Source organism: Pinus tabuliformis, chromosome 7 (assembly GCF_031772625.1).
Source record: "Pinus tabuliformis cultivar Carrire ecotype Pingquan chromosome 7, CPIR1, whole genome shotgun sequence".
Taxonomy (NCBI): domain Eukaryota; kingdom Viridiplantae; phylum Streptophyta; class Pinopsida; order Pinales; family Pinaceae; genus Pinus; species Pinus tabuliformis.
In genome coordinates, this window is record NC_142293.1 from 697812124 (window position 1) to 697831769 (window position 19646).

At 35.2% G+C, this 19646-nt stretch overlaps 2 protein-coding genes across 2 annotated transcripts; both read right to left on the reverse strand.

The window, feature by feature from the left end:
- Nucleotides 1-7824: 7824 nt before the first annotated feature.
- Nucleotides 7825-9084, reverse strand: LOC149249421 (uncharacterized). The gene is made up of 2 exons (XM_089458689.1): nucleotides 8850-9084; nucleotides 7825-8706 (listed from the first exon to the last, which is right to left on the reverse strand). The coding sequence occupies exons 1-2, from the start codon at nucleotides 8997-8999 to the stop codon at nucleotides 8059-8061; spliced, it is 798 nt and encodes a 265-aa protein (XP_089314815.1). The 5' UTR covers nucleotides 9000-9084; the 3' UTR covers nucleotides 7825-8058.
- A 7883-nt stretch (nucleotides 9085-16967) lies between these two features.
- Nucleotides 16968-18263, reverse strand: LOC149249422 (uncharacterized). The gene is made up of 2 exons (XM_089458690.1): nucleotides 18032-18263; nucleotides 16968-17888 (listed from the first exon to the last, which is right to left on the reverse strand). Exons 1-2 carry the CDS (start codon nucleotides 18179-18181, stop codon nucleotides 17241-17243), a joined length of 798 nt encoding a protein of 265 aa, XP_089314816.1. The 5' UTR covers nucleotides 18182-18263; the 3' UTR covers nucleotides 16968-17240.
- Nucleotides 18264-19646: the final 1383 nt, after the last annotated feature.

Consider the following 19646-nt stretch of genomic DNA (forward strand, 5'->3'; position numbering starts at 1 on the left):
TTCATAATAGTTCAAAAACTCTGAAAAAATCTTTTCAAATTGATATACTTCCAAAACAGTGATTTAGGAAACAAAACAGAAATAAAAATGTCCATTGCTCAACACACACACACACACATATATATATGAAACTAAATCAGAGATTCCAATGTATGTTTCCGGCTAAGGAATAGTTGCGCGTCCTTCCTCCCTCACAATGTCATCTGAGATAAAACTGTAATATATGAATCACTCTGGATCGTTCAATCCCATCTTGGAAAGGGCATCAGAAGTCCTGTTGGATTCTCTGTAAATATTCATCATGCCGAAACTCCTGGAATCCTGTAACAATGTCCTGATTCAATCCTGCCATCCCCGAAGTTCTGGAGGGTCAAAATACGATATACCAGAAAATCCATCTATGATTGATTTTGAATCCCCATAGATGTGGATATTTTGGATCTCTCTATCTTTGGCAAACCATAGTAAACCCCACAGGGCCACCATCTCTGCCCTGGAATTTGTACCCATCCCCCCATGCTAGTGTAATTTGTAGCCAATATTTTTGTTGATGTGCAACCATCCCCCACATCCACAACGGCCATGTTGTGTAGCATCATCAAAGAAACTAGTCGGCAAGAAAATGTTGTGAGTCATAAAGCGCTATAACATATCTATGGTACTTGACCACCTAGGTACCATATACTCCAACCAAGATAGAAATTTTGTACAAATTTTGTAAATGTTAATCGACACCCAATGAGATATATAGTGATTTCGTGCCTTCCGAATCTCCCAGAAAGTAAACATTGGTATATAGTTATGTGTCCCTTCCTTGGAGGCACCCCATCTCAAGTAATGTTCAATTGAAAGAAAACATCTAGAGTTTAACTTACAAGACGATAAAATCATAGACCAAATTTGTAAAGAAATGTTGCAGTGGATGAAGAGGTGTGTTCCCATTTCATTACCGTCACTACATCGGATCCACCATCTAGGTCTCAGAAAGCCATGCTTGCATAAATTATCCCAAGTCAATATTATGTTTCTCCATACCAACCAACTGAATTGAATGATTTTCAATGGTGCGGTTGATCTCCATACCACGAGGAACCAAGGACTCGGTGCATATTATTGTGCAATGTGCGTGATGCGCTGGTAGAAATCCGCAACAACCACTGTGCCATTTATGAGTCTGCCTACCCATGATAGAGTGTCTCCTCTAGGGTGTTGGCATAACCCCACTCCTCTTAAACTGTTAATGTATGAATTACATGTTTGTGCAGCCTGCCCAAATAAACCAAGATACTTGACCTCTCTCCATGTTAGGTGTGCACCATTCCATCCACTGATTACTTGTTCAAGGAAGAAAATGCCCCTCTGGTGTAATGCCTCCATAGTGTCCTTCATGAGTCTATTATTGTTAGATAGTCCTACAATACCATCCCTTCCAATAATAATCATATTTCCCCTGCAAAAAAACCATTTGATCCGTTGTAAGAATACTTTTTTTATCTTCTCGAAGCTCAGCAATATAAAAGAGCCCTTTCTTATGCTAATTTCCCCCCTCCAAATCCAGTCTATGATTGATCTTCCTTTATGATATTTTCCTGATATGATCTCTTTCCATATGCCTTCGCCAAACAGAGCCCGCCACAAGGATTTCATTAATAAAGACCAACCAAATAAGTTTGTGTTAAGAATACCCCATCCACCCAGATCTCTAGGACAATAAATATTATTCCACTTAATCAAATGGTATTTACAATTCCCCTTAGTTCCAAACCACAAAAGCGAGCCAAAATTGTTTGTCTTTATGAAATAACACGCGCAGGGAGGGAAAATAGATGCATCCAGTAATTTACCGATTGTTGAAGGACATATTGTATCAATGTGAACTTGCCTCCCAGCGAGAGCCAACAATGTGTCCAACACTTGAGTTTGTTCTAAAATTTATTGAGAAGCCAAGTCCAATCCTCCACACGATAGTTGTTGGGTTTCAACCTACACCCCAAGTAAGTGAAGCCTTCATGAAGGGGTTTGCAGACGACCCCAAACATCTCGGCAATGGGTTGGATATCAGAAGGGCTTCCATGTGAAAAGATGAGAATTGGTTTCTATCCATTTGCAATCAGACCAGAAGCCTCACCGAAACGATGAAAAATGTGATATAATGTCTCCCACTCTAACCTGGAGATCATGCCAAAGGTCAAAATATCATCAACAAAGAAGAGATGTGTGATACTAACCTCTTGAATCATTTGCAATCCCCTGAAAGTCCCCACGACCCTGGCCATATTTATCTTTATGCTTATCCCATCCATGACGAGAATGAATAGAAGGGGTGATAAAGAACATCCTTGTCTCAAGCCATGACCCACACGGAAAAATTGAATGGGGTGCCCATTTATAAGAACTATTAACCATGCTTTTGTCACACATTCCATAATCCACTCTATGTTTTGAATTTTTAGTCCAATCCTCTGAAGGGTAATCTTGAGAAATGCCCAATCCACACTATCATATGCCCGTTGTAAATCAACCTTCATTACCAATGCTTCCAATTCTATTGTATGAATACACTCTTGTGCAAATGCAATTGCATCATGAATATATATGTTATGAAGGAATCTGAACCGCTCCCTAGAGATGTGAAGTAAGAGAAATTCTTTGATTCGTTCCACAATGACCTTTGAGATAAGTTTATGGATGGTATTACATAGTGAGGTCGGCCAGAAATCTAAAAAAGTGGAAGGAAAAATGACCTTTGGAATAAATGCAATGAAAATTGACTTAATAGAACCCAAGATGTGTCTCCTAATCCAAGACTCTTCTACCATCTCCAACAATTCCATATTCATGTTCTCACAGAAATGTAAGAATATCTCTATTGTCCAATCGCCAAGGCCGGGGCATTTGTCCCTAGAAAATGATTATAAAACTAATTGGATCTCTTCAATAGTGACAGGTCTATATATAGCCTTATTGGCTTCATTGTCAAACATTGTAGGGTATTCCCCACCCCAAATAATGTCTTCAATGTGTACCTCCTCCCTAGCTCTGAATAGATTTTCAAAGTAATGAACTACAGCCCTCTAAATCTCAACATCTGTGTAGACTTGTTTTGGTTTCCATCAACCCCCATGATGCTCCAAATGGCATTTCTATTTTTTGTTTGATTTGAAAATCGATGGAAAAATTTGGTATTAAGACCCCCCTCCCATATCCAAATAGCCCTGCTCTTTAATCTCCATGTGGACTCCTGAAATTTTAGTATGCATTTCTTCCTCTTCTCCAAGTATTCTAATCTATCCATTTGTTGTTCAGTGGGCATCATTCTTGTAAAGTTCTCCCCAATATCTCGAATGTCCACCACCAATGATTTTAGTTCCTGTAGTAGACAATCTTTCTTTTTCCTTTCCCATATATGCACCTAGCTCTTTAGGTGCTTTAACTTCCAAGTGCTGCTTTCCATGGTCGGTCGGTCCTAAATTGTATCATTTCCTCTCCAAATCCCAATAACCAGGTTGTTGAAAGATTCATCCTCGAGCCACATTTGATTGACTTTGAAAGGAATACCCCTTCTAACTGACTCTGCTCGCCATTGCAGAACAATGGGACAGTGGTCAGAGATGAAAGTCTTACGAACATTTGATCTTAAATTTCCCAATATTTCAATCAAATCCTAGTGTACATGAATCTATCTAGTATCTTACAAATATACTCATCTCCACATCTCCCATTATGCCAAGTGGGCTCGATGGGGTTTGGACATATATCGTTTAAATGATTTTCATCAAAAAAAGTTGTTAATCTTCATGCAAGGGGATCACTTTGGCATTTCATACCCCATCCCTCCTCCCTGGATAATATAGCACTGTAATCACCAAAAACGATCAATGAACTGATCTTTAAAATGTTTGAGGCCTCCACTCTGTCCCAAAATACATGTCTTCCCTTGTATGGTGCATATATATTGCCTATGTGTATTCGCTCCACCAGACCCCGAATATGTGCAGTGAGCAGGATCCTAGCGAAGAATTTATGGGCCTTTAAGTTTGCCTAGTATGGATCCCACAGTGCCACTAAGCCCCCCAACAAACCACATGAATCTACTACAACAATACACCAACGTGGAAATATGGACTGAAAATATAATATGGATCTCACAACCTCTACCATTGTTTCCTATATAAGGATGATGAACGAACGAACAAAGTAGAACATATGTCCAAGGGACATCATTTTCATGGCATCCCCGAAGTCATGCATATAAAAAGATATGCTGTTCATCATGTCTCAGTCTCAAAGGGCACATTTTCTCCAAGGGCCCCAGAAGAAGAAGAATCAAATATAAGCACATCAAATAAACCAATTGAATCTTGAAACAAATTTTTACGCAAGTTTTTCCCATGAAAATGTCTACTTCCCTTCGCCCCCCACCCCCGCAATGAGTAGTGATATTTTTTGCCAAATTTGGGCTAATAACAGGGGAGGTAGTTGAGCCTTTTCCCTTATGTACCATGAGGGTGGATAGGTCCATGGAAGGGTTTAGAAGTAGAAATTCAATGTCACTGTCAACGGAATTATGAGGTGATGGTGGAGGGATAAGGTGCGATGAGTGAGGGGAGGAGCGGATTGGATAAGATGAAGATGGGAGTCCGTAGCTAGGGGGTTTTGAAAGAGGATTGTTGTCAGCGCCTACGAGAGGGGGTAGTGGATGGACAACAGAAACTGTGGGCAGAGATGAAGTCTTATCCCCACAAATAATTGGTAAATTTGGTAATGGTTCGATAACATGCAAGTTTTGATCAGGAAAAGTAGTATTATGAATCCCCTTTAAGCATGAGTGCAATGTATTGATAGTAAATGTAGGTATCGACTCTGAAGGTTCAAAAATAGACATGTTTTTTGGTAAAATGGTTTTATCGGAGGAAGTAGCGGTACCTTGTTCAGATTCCAATTGCGATTGTCGAATTTGCTTCTCTCCGACCAAGCATATTTCCTGTGTTGAAAACATTGCAGACATCTCTCTAGTAGGTGGCCCATGTGGTGACATAACAGACAGCAGAATGGGATGCCCCAATAATCTATCATCTATCTAAATCACCGGGAATCCCACTCCAAATCAATGTTTTCCATGAGACCTCCCATGTAATTCACTTCCACCAGGGTGCACATACCCTTTTATCTCGTGCCCTAGGATAGGAGGGTCCATGTAGACAAATCTTCCCACATCATTGCCGATCCAGGTTACCCTTTTATCTCTATACTAGTACAAACTACTTAGTCACTACCAAATACATTTCGTTTGCAATCACCTATTATTACTATATATCATATATGAATTTGCACATAATTATCTCTATATTATTCTCTTATGGCTACTTTGTCTGTGCAAATTCAAGTTACCAAATAAACTATTTATAATTACTTATAAATTTATATATATATATATATATATATAACAATGGCCTACCAAGCCTATTTTGCTTAAAATGCAAGCTTCTTTGATTGCATATTCAAACCACTTTATACATACACCATCATCAAATACTAGGCTGTTAAAGCTGTCTGCAGGAGCGACAACGAAATGTGATATGTCAATCCTGCCTGGTCATACAAGTCACGCAATTCATGGCACATATAAATCCTTTATTAATTAATATTTAAACATTTAAGGAACTCTTAAGTTTTCGATGCCACTAGGCATCTATTACTGAAGTGAAAAAGAATTGTGCGTTAAAGGCAAGTTGCAGTGACTACAATTAAAATTTCAGATAATTCATGATTGCCAAGTAGAGTGCTTGGAGATTTTTTAAAAGTAAACTTATTCTATTAAGAGTGAAGTAGATTTAAAATTTGAGATATTTCATAATTGTTGGGCAGGAGAGTGGTCAGGGATTTTCTAAAAAAAAACTTATTGTATTCTTTTAATAGAATCACAATATCTGCATCGATAGAAATGCAGATGTAATTTGAAAATCAATTGTTAAGCATCTAAATTTATTTTATAGCACTAACTGGACATGCAGATAATAAGCAAAATATTTTCTTATGGAACAACTCCCCCATTCAAGAGTCAATTCAACTGTTAAATACACACAACTCATGCTTTCCGCTCCCCTTGACTCCAAGGATTGCTTGACATCAGTTAGTTTTTTCTTATTTTTTTTAATAATATGGATACGGATTTTTACGGTTGGCCGCTGCACGTAGATATCACAATTTATTTTCCTTTTTTTACTAATCCTCCGCTGGTATAGAGAGGTTTTAGCCTTATGACAGTTTTATACTAAATTCAAATCAATTCTAATTACAGCTAATTTTTAACCTTTGAAACATAGGGTGAAAAAATAATATAAATAATTGAAATAGTTTTAGACCAACCCACTTCACACACGAAGAGGGATGTCGAATATCATATGAATAATTTAAGGACGATCAAGAGGTTTAACTAATCAAGACTTCGGCTTGTGTTTCGCCTTATGCTCTCGGAACACTCGTGTGATATAGAGATATAAATGAGTTGCATGGTATGTGTTTTTAACTGACGACATTAGATAGCCACTTAAGATTAAGTGCCTGCCATTTTCAAAGAACAATATTTTTACCAACAAGGCAAAGGACAAGAAATGTGAGATAGCAGATGGGAGCTTACACTGGTGGTTAATTTCGACTTAAAATTTTTTTTTGATGATCATTAATATTATTTATTTTACAAGAATGGTGGTTTTTTAATTAGTTTATAATGGTTAATAGGTAAATTTATTTTTTGGGAGATTTTTTTGAAAGGAATAATATGAATTAAAATCTCAATAATGAGTAGAGGGATATCTTGAAATTGATTAAAATTTTAAATTAATAGAGGAATTTCAAATACTTAATTCCTAAAATATATATTTGGAAAAATTAGTTATAAGATGAAATGAGTTTATTTTTTAATAATTAATATTGTGAGATATTTTGAATTTAGAACAAATTAAAATTTTATTTTTTAATATAATTTAAGAAGAAATTAATTTTATAAATCAATAACTTTTTTAGTTTTTAAGTTGTCTTGCAATTTTTGTTTTAAATAAATTGTTAATTTTGCATTCAATACACTTATATATAGTCAAAATTTAACTAATGTATGAATGTTTTATTTAATTGTCAAAATTATAAAATGAACTTAATCAAACAGATTTGTGAGTGGTAAAGTATTTAGGTTTTGATGTAGTTAAGGCTTTGATCACTTGAGTGAGTTTTCTAGTGCATCTCTAACTCTTGACATATGAATCAAGGAAGTGCAATATGGCTTCCAGCAAGTTTTGACACTCAACCCTCCACTTCCATTTGGTATGCTAAGCCAAATGCATTAATCAACACACACCTTGTTGTCATTCATTTCCAAAGATACTTGTCCTACAATCGATAGATAACTTCAAATGCATAACCTCAAATACATTTACACATAAAGGGAATATAAACTATAATAATAAAGAAGAAAAAGAGCAAGAAAAAACCAAAAATCTAAAAACAAAATAACCCAATTCAACAAGCTTCCCATGATAGACATTGTAAATAAAGCTATACAACAAGCTTCCAATGATACCATTGTAAATCAAGCTATACAACAAACGTGCAAAGAAGTGCAAAAAAAGTTACTTATTGTTATATTTACGGTAAATATTCGTAAAAAAACGTTACAATCAATTTAACTATTATTAAGTTAACATTAACCATTGCAATTTATAAAATTTAACTTCAACCGATTGAAAAAAAAAAAAAAATGTTTTTTATATTATTTAAAAACTAATTTTCTGATTATAAAATATAAATGTAAAACAAAGCACTCAGTCATATCAGAAATAAAGTACTCAGTCATATCAGAAATAAAGTAGTGATATCAAACAAAGCTATGACAACTACTACTCCCCAACTATGACAAAGCTATGACAACTACTGCACCCCAACTTGACATATGACAAAGCTATGACAACTACTACACCCCAACTTGAGATAGAGCACAAACTCAGGTCAAACTTGATGAGGGCGACACAAACCGAACACGAAAATGACCAATAATACGTGGCTTCAAAGGGGCAAAGTGCCTACCAGCACGTACAGTGGCATTTTGCAGGTGTAAATCTTGTTTTCATCGCCCCACGCCTCTCTGAACCTTCTCAATACCGTTTCGTTCAGAAGATCGACGCCCTTCTCTCTCGCTTTGACCACCACATTGGCAGAATTGCACAATACCAATAACTTTTTCAACGACAGCTGCATCTCCATCTCCATTTCCAAGGGATTACCTTCGCTCCCCCCTCCATTTTCTAGCACCGGTTCGAACGGGAACGGCAGCTTCCTGTATCCATCGTTTACTATATCTATATCCATCTTTACTTGCCGGTAAGGAATGGTTGACTCACGGAATTCTGCATACACTGCATCGACAGCGGGACTGACGCTGAAATTCGCATAAGTCCACACAGCTATCACGCCCCCTGGTTTGCGCAGGAGACGTTTAACTTGAGAGTAAAAGGTGTCGATGTCGAACCAGTGGACTGCCGTGGCCACAGTCACCAGATCCACCGATCCCTCCTCCCCCACTATCGAAAACAGCTCTTCATCCGTCATGACGGGCGCAGTGACAGCATACGTCACTTTGGGATGCTTCCGCGCCAAATCCAGCTGCTCCTTGCTTCTGTCTGTGGCGATCACGCGATCGTAATGCTCTGCAATCTACGCTCTAATAATTTCATTAAATCTATTTTTGGCGGCAATGATCTCATAATTTCATGTGAAACCTGACAATTACTAGATATGTAAAAATGAGCAACGGAGTGAAATTAAATGAAAGGAAAGAAGAGGGTAGGAGAGGTTACAGAAACAGAAGCCTGCCCATTGCCTGCACCCACGTCCCAAGCCAGCTGGTGATTGGCAGTTAGAGATGCCAACATGGAAAACAACGATGCGGGATAACCAGGCCTGCTGTCTAAATACTCCTTCGCTTGTTTATCAAATGGCCCCGCCATTTCTCCTCTGTATTCTCGCGCAGTCGCTGCGAAAAAAGCGTACGCTGCCGGGTCTCTGCTGGCTCATGCCGACACATGATTTATAGAAAGTGCGCACGATTTAAGCAAATTTTTATTACGTGTGGTGCAAGTAATTGACCTAATCTTCTCCATTGTCAATTTTTTTTTGCTTTTTCCTATCATTTAAAGTTTAAAATAAATTTTTAAATATATAAAAAAATTAAATCAAACAATTTTTCAAATTCATTCAATTTCTAGGTGCATTCACTTTCTACACGATCATAACTCAATTATTTCTTTATTTATAAATTAAAATAACCATTCAGGACGAAACTTCTTGTCCTCCTTTTGGAAGTCAAAATCTAACAATCTAATTGTTAATTAAAATATAGTGAAATTTATCTCAATATAATATTTTAAATATTAATACTAGTTTATCATAAAGAAAATTTGTATTCATTGAAAGTATATATGCTTTTTTTAGAAATTATAATTTCAAATTCAGGAATTAGAGTTTTGATAAATTTTAAGTACACTCTTCAGTAATGTGTAGATCATCCTCTGAGACATTGAAATGTCATGCCGAATACACTTCACGAAGTCTGAGGTATTCTGAGAAATTCTTTTCCAGTCTCCTTTTGTGTCACATTAATGGGCCATCCATCTTCTTCTCGACCCACCTTCAGAATGATACACTGCCACAAGGGTTCAACATGAGAAAAAAATGTTAGGATTATGCATACTGCAAACAATCATGGAACAAGGTCGTTCACAGAGGGGCCATGGCAATAAGTAACACACAAAATAGGGATTTTTTTTATGTAATTCTTCACAAAGTTTGCTCCACACCAAATTGGATTCCATTCCAATTCTCTAATTTCGCTTGAGTTGTAATAAACTTATAAAAAGAAAAAAGTTTGAATGAGAACCATTCTAATTTTTCGGGGCTAAGAAAAAAAACCATGTGAAGTTATTTATGAGACTTACTTAAGCTCCCAAGTTAACCTTGGTGATTTGTTTCTCCATTCGAATCCTTCGTAGGTTACAATTCAGAACAACAATCACATGTGTTTATTGAACTTACACAAGCCAATAATTTTGTTACTAGCAAAATCCATCCTTGAACTTTCTAACAAATAAATCTGATTTGAATCTCAAATTGTATGTCAGGGTTTAATTCAATGTGCACAGCTGGAAATTCAGGTGCTACACCATGAAATTTCGTTGCATGCATTTCATGGTCGGTGTGAATGTACGGAACTTCAAGCCTATGCAATGCGATGTCCACATCTAGTTGGATAGCTACACATATTTAGTATTTATTTTTCTTTTGTTGTGTGTTTTTTTTGAAATTTCCTTTGTGCTATTGTTTATATCACATTCATAGAGTTTATTGATGCCTATTAAAGCTTCATTTTCTAAAATTTGAAACAAGAATGGAAGCATGTAATCTATTTGTTAAATCATAGCACGATACAAATACTTAGTAATTCTTTAAATTGTAGCAGAGAAGGATATTATTTCAATTCATTTAAGTTTTTAAGCACCCCATAAAATGTGTGTTTCTCAATTGTTTTTTTTCTCCCCTATCCAAATAGCTTCTCGACATAATCTCCAAGATGTTGTTCAAAGAAGATGGTAGAATATCACAATGTTGTCTCCTCAAAGATTGATTCTAGTTTAGTTATGAGTTCAACCACAAAAATATGATATATTGCATATTCTTAATGCACTTTTATCCACATTGAAATCCCTAATTTATGAATACTTTAGCCTCCTGATTCCTCATGCCTTCCATGTCCACATTCTTGTTTCCTAAAATGTTACCTCTGTGTCACTCTATATTCCTCTACACTTCTATCGGCATGTCTTTGCACCTTGTTGGTGCAAATGCTAGCTTTTACTCATTTTAGATACATTCTCGCATCTAAAGTAATGCACCCTTTTGGCGCAAATACTAACTTTTACCCATTTTAAATACATGCTCGCATCTAAAGTAATCATAGTTATTGTTCAAAAGAGACTATGTCATTGAATAAAACGAACTCATGTTTGAATAGTCATACCTATTGCTCAAATAGCTAGTTTGAAAAAAGAGTAGTCCACAGAGGCCACAAATTAGCTCGGAATATAGTAGAAATTCCGGCATGATTTTTGCCAAAATCTGGCAAATTTTTTTTTTTTTTTAATTTGGGTTATAACTATCAAACTTCGGGATTTTGAGTGCCCAACAGGTTTTTGATGGTGCTGAATCCATTTCCACCATAAAAATAAAAAAATAAAAAATAATTCAAACACTCCTATGATTAGATTTTTTGAAAAAAAAAATTGTCGGATTTCAGTGAATTAACTTTCCGGGTGAATTTGTGGCCTCGATAAGCAACATATTTTGAAAAATATGCAATATCCCTTTTAATTTTATTTTTTAAAACATGGCTTAGCAATCATAGAAGATTAATTACCTTGTATTTTCTCACATCGTATTTTTTAAATTTTTAATCCTTAGTTATTTTATGTAACCCAACCTAGATCCATCTTAACCCCAGATCTATCAAGGGTCGAGAGGGATTCAATCTCTCAAGGTACAAACCTATTTTTTGAGTGTGAAACTTGAGGAAATGATTGCACCTCAAGAGATTTTATCCCTCTCGACGCTTGATAGATCCGGGGTTAAGATGGATCTAGGTTGGTTTTATAATATTATATAATATCTATATTTGTATCTATGTGTCTCTTTCTTATTCCCTCTCTCTATCTCAACCCCTAAACATACACATTCTCTTGCTATATCTATCTATCTCTTCATCTCTCTCTCTCTCTTCCTTTCAACTTTGTCACTATCTCCCTTCCACTCTCCTTCTCTCTCCCCCCTCCATCTTTGTGTCTCCCTCTCTCTCTGTCTCTTCCCCTTCTCTCCATGTCTCTCTCTCTTCCCTCCAACTTTGTCACTATCTCCCTTGCTCTCTCCATCTCTCTCTCCCCTCCATCTTTGTGCCTCCCTCTCTCTCTTCCCCTTATCTCCATATCTCTCTCCTCTCTTCTTTGTCTTCTCCCTTCTCCTCTCTCCCTTACTTTCTCTCCATCTCTCCCTTGTGACTCCCTCTCTCTCCACCTCTATATCTATGTGTATTTGTTCTCCCCTCGCTCTCTCACTACCCCCTTATCTCTTAAATTTGATCCCATTGTATTGTGTTTACGAAAGTATCTAAATTAAAAAAAACTTATTTGTTGTAAAATATTGAACCTATATTTTGGATCAATCTTGTCAACTAAAATACAATAATGAAATACTTAAAAAAATCATGAACTCTCTTTCCTCTATTATTGTTAGTCACTTTATTAAAAAAAACTTATTTGTTGTAAAATATTGAACCTATATTTTGGATCAATCTTGTCAACTAAAATACAATAATGAAATACTTTAAAAAATCATGAACTCTCTTTCCTCTATTATTGTTAGTCACTTTGCTTTCTCTCATAGCTTATATCCTTAGTTATCCTAGATACTAGTTTTTAATAATATTATTTATATTATATAAATTTTACGTCTTTATATATTAAAATACTCAATTTGAACTTTATTAAAAACTTAATTTAATTTCTATGGGAATATTTTTAGTAGTTGCAAGGATACAAGGTTTAGATATATCTCAAAAATAATTATAATTTTTTACTTTTAGATTGAGATAAAAAAATGTTATAACATTAAATTAAAATAAAATCTTTTTATTGTGAAATAGGTTATGGTTTTTGGGCATGAGGTATTGATAAACTATGGTATTGGCCCAGGTAGTGTAACAAAACATATTTACAAGTTAATAATATCCATGGTTAAGAATATTGTCATATTGTTATAAAATATTTTGATTGTGAAATAAGTTATGGTTTTTGGACATGTGGTAATGATAAACCGTGGTATTGTAACAAATCCTATGTACAAGTTAATAATATCCATGGTAAAGTGGGGGTGAATATCCATGGTTAAGAATATTTCATACTATTATAAAGTATTTTGATTGTGAAATAAGTTTTTTTGGGCATGTGGTATTGATAATCAATTGTATTGTAACAAAGCATATTTGCAAGTTAATAACATCCATGGTAAAGTGGAAGTGAATAACCATGGTTGAGAATCTTTTCATACTGATATAAAATATTTTGATTGTGAAATAAGTTATGTGTTTTGAGCATGTAGTATAGATAAGCTAGGGTATTGGCCCATGGTATTGTAACAAATCCTATTCAAAAGTTAATAACAAAATCAAAATATAACAAATTGAATTTTATTATTTTTATTACTTTAACTTTTTATTATTAATTGAATCAACATTTCAATGTTTACACTCATTACTTTTAGCTTTTTATATATTACTTTTAACTTTTTATTGTTATTTGAGCCAATATTTAAATGTTTACAATAATCCTGATATCACTTTTAACTACTTTTTTTTAATTGGTTTGTACGAAGGTAGGGTTTTATTGACTATTATTAGTTTATCATTTATCAATACAACTTATAATATTTAACTTTGAAAAATAAGTATTTATTTTTTAATAGTATTAATAATTTGAATATGTCATTGCATTGTTTGCACAATATAATGACATATGGATATATTCAACTTTGAAAAATAAGTATTTATTTTTGCCCTATATTAAAATAATTATTTTTCAAACATTTGATTGAACCAGAAATCCGAAAAAGTAGAAGGAACAATCACCTTTGGAATAAGTGCAATGAAAATTGACTTAATAGAACCCAAGATGTATCTCCTGATCCAAAACTCTTCTACCATCTCCAACAATTCCATATTCATATTCTCACAGAAATGTAAGAATATCTCTATTGTCCAATGGCCAGGGCCGGGGCATTTGTCCCTAGAAAAAGTTTTTAAAACTGAGTGGATCTCTTCGATAGTGACAGGTCTATATATAGCCTTATTGGCTTTATTGTCAAACATTGTAGGGTATTCCTCCGCACCCCAAATAATGTCTTCAATGTGTACCTCCTCCCTAGCTCTGAATAGATTTTCAAAGTAATGAACTGCCTCCCTCTGAATCTCAGCAACTATGTAGACTTGTTTTGGTTTCCATCAACCCCCATGATGCTCCAAATGGCATTTCTATTTTTCGTTTGATTTGCAAATCATGGAAAAATTTGGTATTAAGACCCCCTCCCATATCCAAATAGCCTTGGTCTTTAATCTCCACGTGGACTCCTGAAATTTTAGTATGCGTTTCTTCCTCTTCTCCAAGTATTCCAATCTATCCAGTTGTTGTTCGGTGGCATCCTTCTTATAAAGTTCTCCCCAATATCTCAAATCTCTGCCAACAATGATTTGAGTTCCTGTAGTAGACCATCTTTCTTTTTCCTTTCCCATATATGCACCTAGCTCTTTAGGTGCTTTAACTTCCAAGTGCTACTTTCCATGGTCGGTCGGTCCTAAATTATCCCATTTCCTCTCCAAATCCCAATAACCAGGTTGTTGAAAGATTCATCCTCGAGCCACATCTGATTGACTTTGAAAGGAATACCCCTTCTAACCAACTCTGCCCGCCATTGCAAAACAGTGGGACAGTGGTCAGAGATGAAAGTCTTCCGAACATTTGATCTTAAATTTCCCAATATTTCAATCAAATCCCGGTGTACCTGAACCTATCTAGTATCTTACAAATATACTCATCTCCCGTTATGCCAAGTGGGCTCGATGGGGTTTGGACATATATTGTTTAAATGATTTTCATCAAAAAAAAGTTGTTAATCTTCCTGCAAGGGGATCACTTTGGCATTTCGTACCTCATCCCTCCTCCCTAGATAATATAGCGCTGTAATCACCAAAAACGATCAGTGAATTGATCTTTAAAATGTTTAAGGCCTCCACTCTGTCACAAAATACATGTCTTCCCTTGTATGGTGCATATATATTGCATATGTGTATTCGCTCCACCAGACCCGGAATATGTGCAGTGAGCAGGATCCTAGCGAAGAATTTATGGGCCTTTAAGAGTGAAGTAGATTTAAAATTTGAGATATTTCATAATTGCTGGGCAGGAGAGTGTTCAGGCATTTTCTAAAAGAAAACTTATTCTTTAATAGAATCACAAAATCTGCATCGATAGAACTGCAGATGTAATTTGAAAATCAATTGTTAAGCATCTAAATTTATTTTATAGCACTAACGGGACATGCAGATAATAATCAAAATATTTTCTTATGGAACAACTCCCCCATTCAAGAGTCAATTCAACTGTTAAATACACACAACTCATGCTTTCCGCTTCCCTTAACTCCAAGGATTGCTTGAGATCAGTTAGTTTTTTATTTTTATTTTTTTTTATAATATGGATACAGATTTTTACGGTTGGCCACTGCACGTAGATGTCACAATTTATATTCTTTTTTTATTAATCCTCGGCTGGTATAGAGAGGTTTTAGCCTTATGACAGTTTTATACTAAATTCGAATCAATTCTAATTACAGCTAATTTTTAACCTTTGAAAGATAGGGTGAAAAAATAATATAAATAATTGAAATAGTTTTTAGACCAACCCACTTCACACATGAAGGAAGAGGGATGTCGAATATCATATGAATAATTTAAGGACGATCAAGAGGTTTAACTAATCAAGACTTCGGCTTGTGTTTTGCCTTATGCTCTCGGAACACTCGTGTGATATAGAGATATAAATGAGTTGCATGGTATGTGTTTTTAACTGACGACATTAGATAGCCAATTAAGATTAAGTGCCTCCCATTTTCAAAGAACAATATTTTTACCAACAAGGCAAAGGACAAGAAATGTGAGATAGCAGATGGGAGTTTATGGTGAGTTAGAGCTTACACTGGTGGTTAATTTCGACTTAAAAGTTTTTTAATTGATCATTAATATTGTTTATTTTACAAGAGGGGTGGTTTTTTAATTAGTTTATGATGGTTAATAGGTAAATTTATTTTTGGGAGAATTTTTTTGAAAGGAATAAATATGAATTAAAATTTCAATAATGAGCAGAGTGATATCATGAAGTTGATTATAATTTTAAATTAATAGATGAATTTCAATTACTTAATTCCCAAAATATATATCCGGAAAAAATAGTTATAAGATGAAATGAGTTTATTTTTTAATAATTAATGTTGTGAGATATTTTGAATTTAAAACAAATTAAAATTTTATTTTTTAATATAATTTAAGAAGAAATTAATTTTATAAATCAACAATTTTTTTAGTTTTTAAGTCGTCTTGCAATATTTGTTTTAAATGAATTGTTAATTTTGCATTCAATACATTTATATATAGTCTAAATTTAACTAATGTATGAATGTTTTATTTAATTGTCAAAATTATAAAATGAACTTAATCAAACAGATTTGTGAATGGTAAAGTATTTAGGTTTTGATGTAGTTAAGGCTTTGATCACTTGAGTGAGTTTTCTAGTGCATCTCGAACTCTTGACATATGAATCAAGGAAGTGCAATATGGCTTCCAGCAAGTTTTGACACTCAACCCTCCACTTCCACTTGGTATGCTAAGCCAAATGCATTAATCAACACACACCTTGCATTAATCAACACACACCTTGTTGTCATTCATTTCCAAAGATGCTTGTCCTACAATCGATAGATAACTTCAAATGCATAACCTCAAATACATTTACACATAAAGGAAATATAAACTATAATAATAAGAAGAAAAGGAGCAAGGCTTATATTTAAGGAGTAAAAAAACCAACAATCTAAAAATAAAACAACTCAATTCAACAAGCTTCTAATAATAGACACTGTAAATCAAGCTATACAACAAGCTTCCAATAATACCATTGTAAATCAAGCTATACAACAAACGTGCAAAAAAGTTACTTATTGTTATATTTACAGTGAATATTTGTCATAAAATACATTAAAATCAATTTACCTATTATTAGGTTAACATTAACCATTGCAATTTATAAAATTTAACTTCAACAGATAAAAAAAATATGTTTTTAATATTATTTAAAAACTAATTTTCTGATTATAAAATATAAATGTAAAACAAAGCACTCAGCCATATCAGAAATAAAGTACTCAGTCATATCACGAATAAAGTAGTGATATGAAACAAAGCTATGAAACTACTGCATCCCAACTATGACAAAGCTATGACAACTACTACACCCCAACTTGACATAGAGCACAAACTCAGGTCAAACTTGATGAGGGCGACACAAACCGAACACGAAAATGACCAATAATACGTGGCTTCAAAGGGGCAAAGTGCCTACCAGCACGGACAGTAGCATTTTGCAGGTGTAAATCTTGTTTTCATCACCCCACGCCTCTCTGATCCTTCTCAGTAACGTTTCATTCAGAAGCTCCACGCCCTTCTCTCTAGCTGTGACGACCGCATTTGAAGAATTGCAGAATACCAATAACTTTTCCAACGACAGCTGCATCTCCATCTCCATTTCCAAGGGATTACCTTCGCTCCCCCCTCCATTTTCTACTACAGGTTCGAACGGGAACGGCAGCTTCCTGTATCCATCGTTTACTATATCTATATCCATCTTTAGTTGCCGGTAAGGAATGGTTGACTCAAGGAATTCTGCACACACTGCATCGACAGCGGGACTGACGCTGAAATTCGCATAAGTCCACACAGCTATCACACCCCCTGGTTTGCGCAGGAGACGTTTAACTTGAGAGTAAAAGGTGTCGATGTCGAACCAGTGGACTGCAGTGGCCACAGTCACCAGATCCACTGATCCCTCCTCCCCCACTATCGAAAACAGCTCTTCATCCGTCATGACGGGCGCAGTGACAGCATACGTCACTTTGGGATGCTTCCGCGCCAAATCCAGCTGCTCCTTGCTTCTGTCTGTGGCGATCACGCGATCGTAATGCTCTGCAATCTACGCTCTAATAATTTCATTAAATCTATTTTTGGCGGCAATGATCTCATAATTTCATGTTAAACCTGACAATTACTAGATATGAAAAAAAGAGCAACAGAGTGAAATTAAATGAAAGGAAAGAAGAGGGTAAGAGAGGTTACAGAAACAGAAGCCTGCCCATTGCCTGCACCCACGTCCCAAGCCAGCTGGTGATTGGCAGTTAGAGATGCCAACATGGAAAACAACGATGCGGGATAACCAGGCCTGCTCTCTAAGTACTCCTTCGCTTGTTTATCAAATGGCCCCGCCATTTCTCCTCTGTATTTTCGCGCAGTCGCTGCGAAAAAAGCGTACGCTGCCGGGTTTCTGCTGGCTCATGCCCACACATGATTTATAGAAAGTGCGCACGATTTAAGCAATTTTTTATTACGTGTGGTGCAAGTAATATACCTAATCTTCTTCATTGTCTATTTTTTTTGCTCTTTCCTATTATTTAAAGTTTAAAATAAATTTTTAAATATATAAAAAAATTAAATCAAACAATTTTTCAAATACATTCATTTTCTAGGTGCATTCACTTTCTACACGATCATAACTCAATTATTTCTTTATTTATAAATTAAAATAACCATTCAGGACGAAACTTCTTGTCCTCCTTTTGGAAGTCAAAATCTAACATAATCTAATTGTTAATTAAAATATAGTGAAATTTATCTCAATATAATATTTTAAATATTAATACTAGTTTATCATAAAGAAAATTTGTATTCATTGAAAGTATATGTATTCATTGAAAGTATATGTGTTTTTTTGAAATTATAATTTCAAATTCAGGAATTAGAGTTTTGGTAAATTTTAAGTACACCCTTTAGTAATGTGTAGATCATCCTCCGAGACATTGAAATGTCATGCCGAATACACTTCACGAAGTCTGAGGTATTCTGAGTAATTCTTTTCAATTCTTGTAGTCTCCTTTTGTGTCACATTAATGGGCCATCCATCTTCTTCTCGACCCACCTTCAGAATGGTACACTGCCACAAGGGTTCAACATGAGACAAAAATGTTAGGATTATGCATACTGCAAACAATCATGGAACAACGTCGTTCACAGAGGCAGCACCTAACCAGCCATACATAGGGTATTCAATGCGCCGGAAGATGCACGGGACATAGCTCGCTAACACGCGAATTGCCCTTTCTTATTTAGTGGCGAATTTCCAAATTCGCGTGTTAGCAAGCTATCTCCCGTGCATCTCCCGGTACATTGAATACCCTATGCATGGCTGGTTAGGCGCTTCCGTTCACAGAGGGGCCATGGCAATAAGTAACACACAACATAGGGATTTTTTTATGTAATTCTTCACAAAGTTTGCTCCACACCAAATTGGATTCTATTCCAATTCTCTAATTTCGCTTCACTTGTAATAAACTTATAAGTAGAAAAAAGTTTGAATGAGAACCATTCTAATTTTTTGGAGCTAAGAAATTAGAAAAACCATGTGAAGTTATTTATGAGACTTATGTAAGCTCCCAAGTTAACCTTGGTGATTTGTTCTCCATTCGAATCCTTCGTAGGTTAGAATTCAGAACAACAATCACATGTGTTTATTGAACTTACACAAGCCAATAATTTTGTTACTAGCAAAATCCATCCTTGAACTTTCTAACAAATAAATCTGATTTGAATCTCAAATTGTATGTCAGGGTTTAATTCAATGTGCACAGCTGGAAATTCAGGTGCTACACCATGAAAGTTCGTTGCATGCATTTCATGG

What these genes read in the sequence shown, in the direction of transcription:
- LOC149249422 (XM_089458690.1), bottom strand. Translation starts at nt 18,181, where the DNA reads ATGGCGGGGCCATTTGATAAACAAGCGAAGGAGTACTTAGAGAGCAGG. An exon ending in ATGGGCAGGCTTCTGTTTCT is followed by an intron (nt 17,889 to 18,031) that starts GTAACCTCTCTT and finishes ATTAGAGCGTAG; the next exon opens with ATTGCAGAGCATTACGATCG.
- LOC149249421 (XM_089458689.1), bottom strand. Translation starts at nt 8,999, where the DNA reads ATGGCGGGGCCATTTGATAAACAAGCGAAGGAGTATTTAGACAGCAGG. An exon ending in ATGGGCAGGCTTCTGTTTCT is followed by an intron (nt 8,707 to 8,849) that starts GTAACCTCTCCT and finishes ATTAGAGCGTAG; the next exon opens with ATTGCAGAGCATTACGATCG.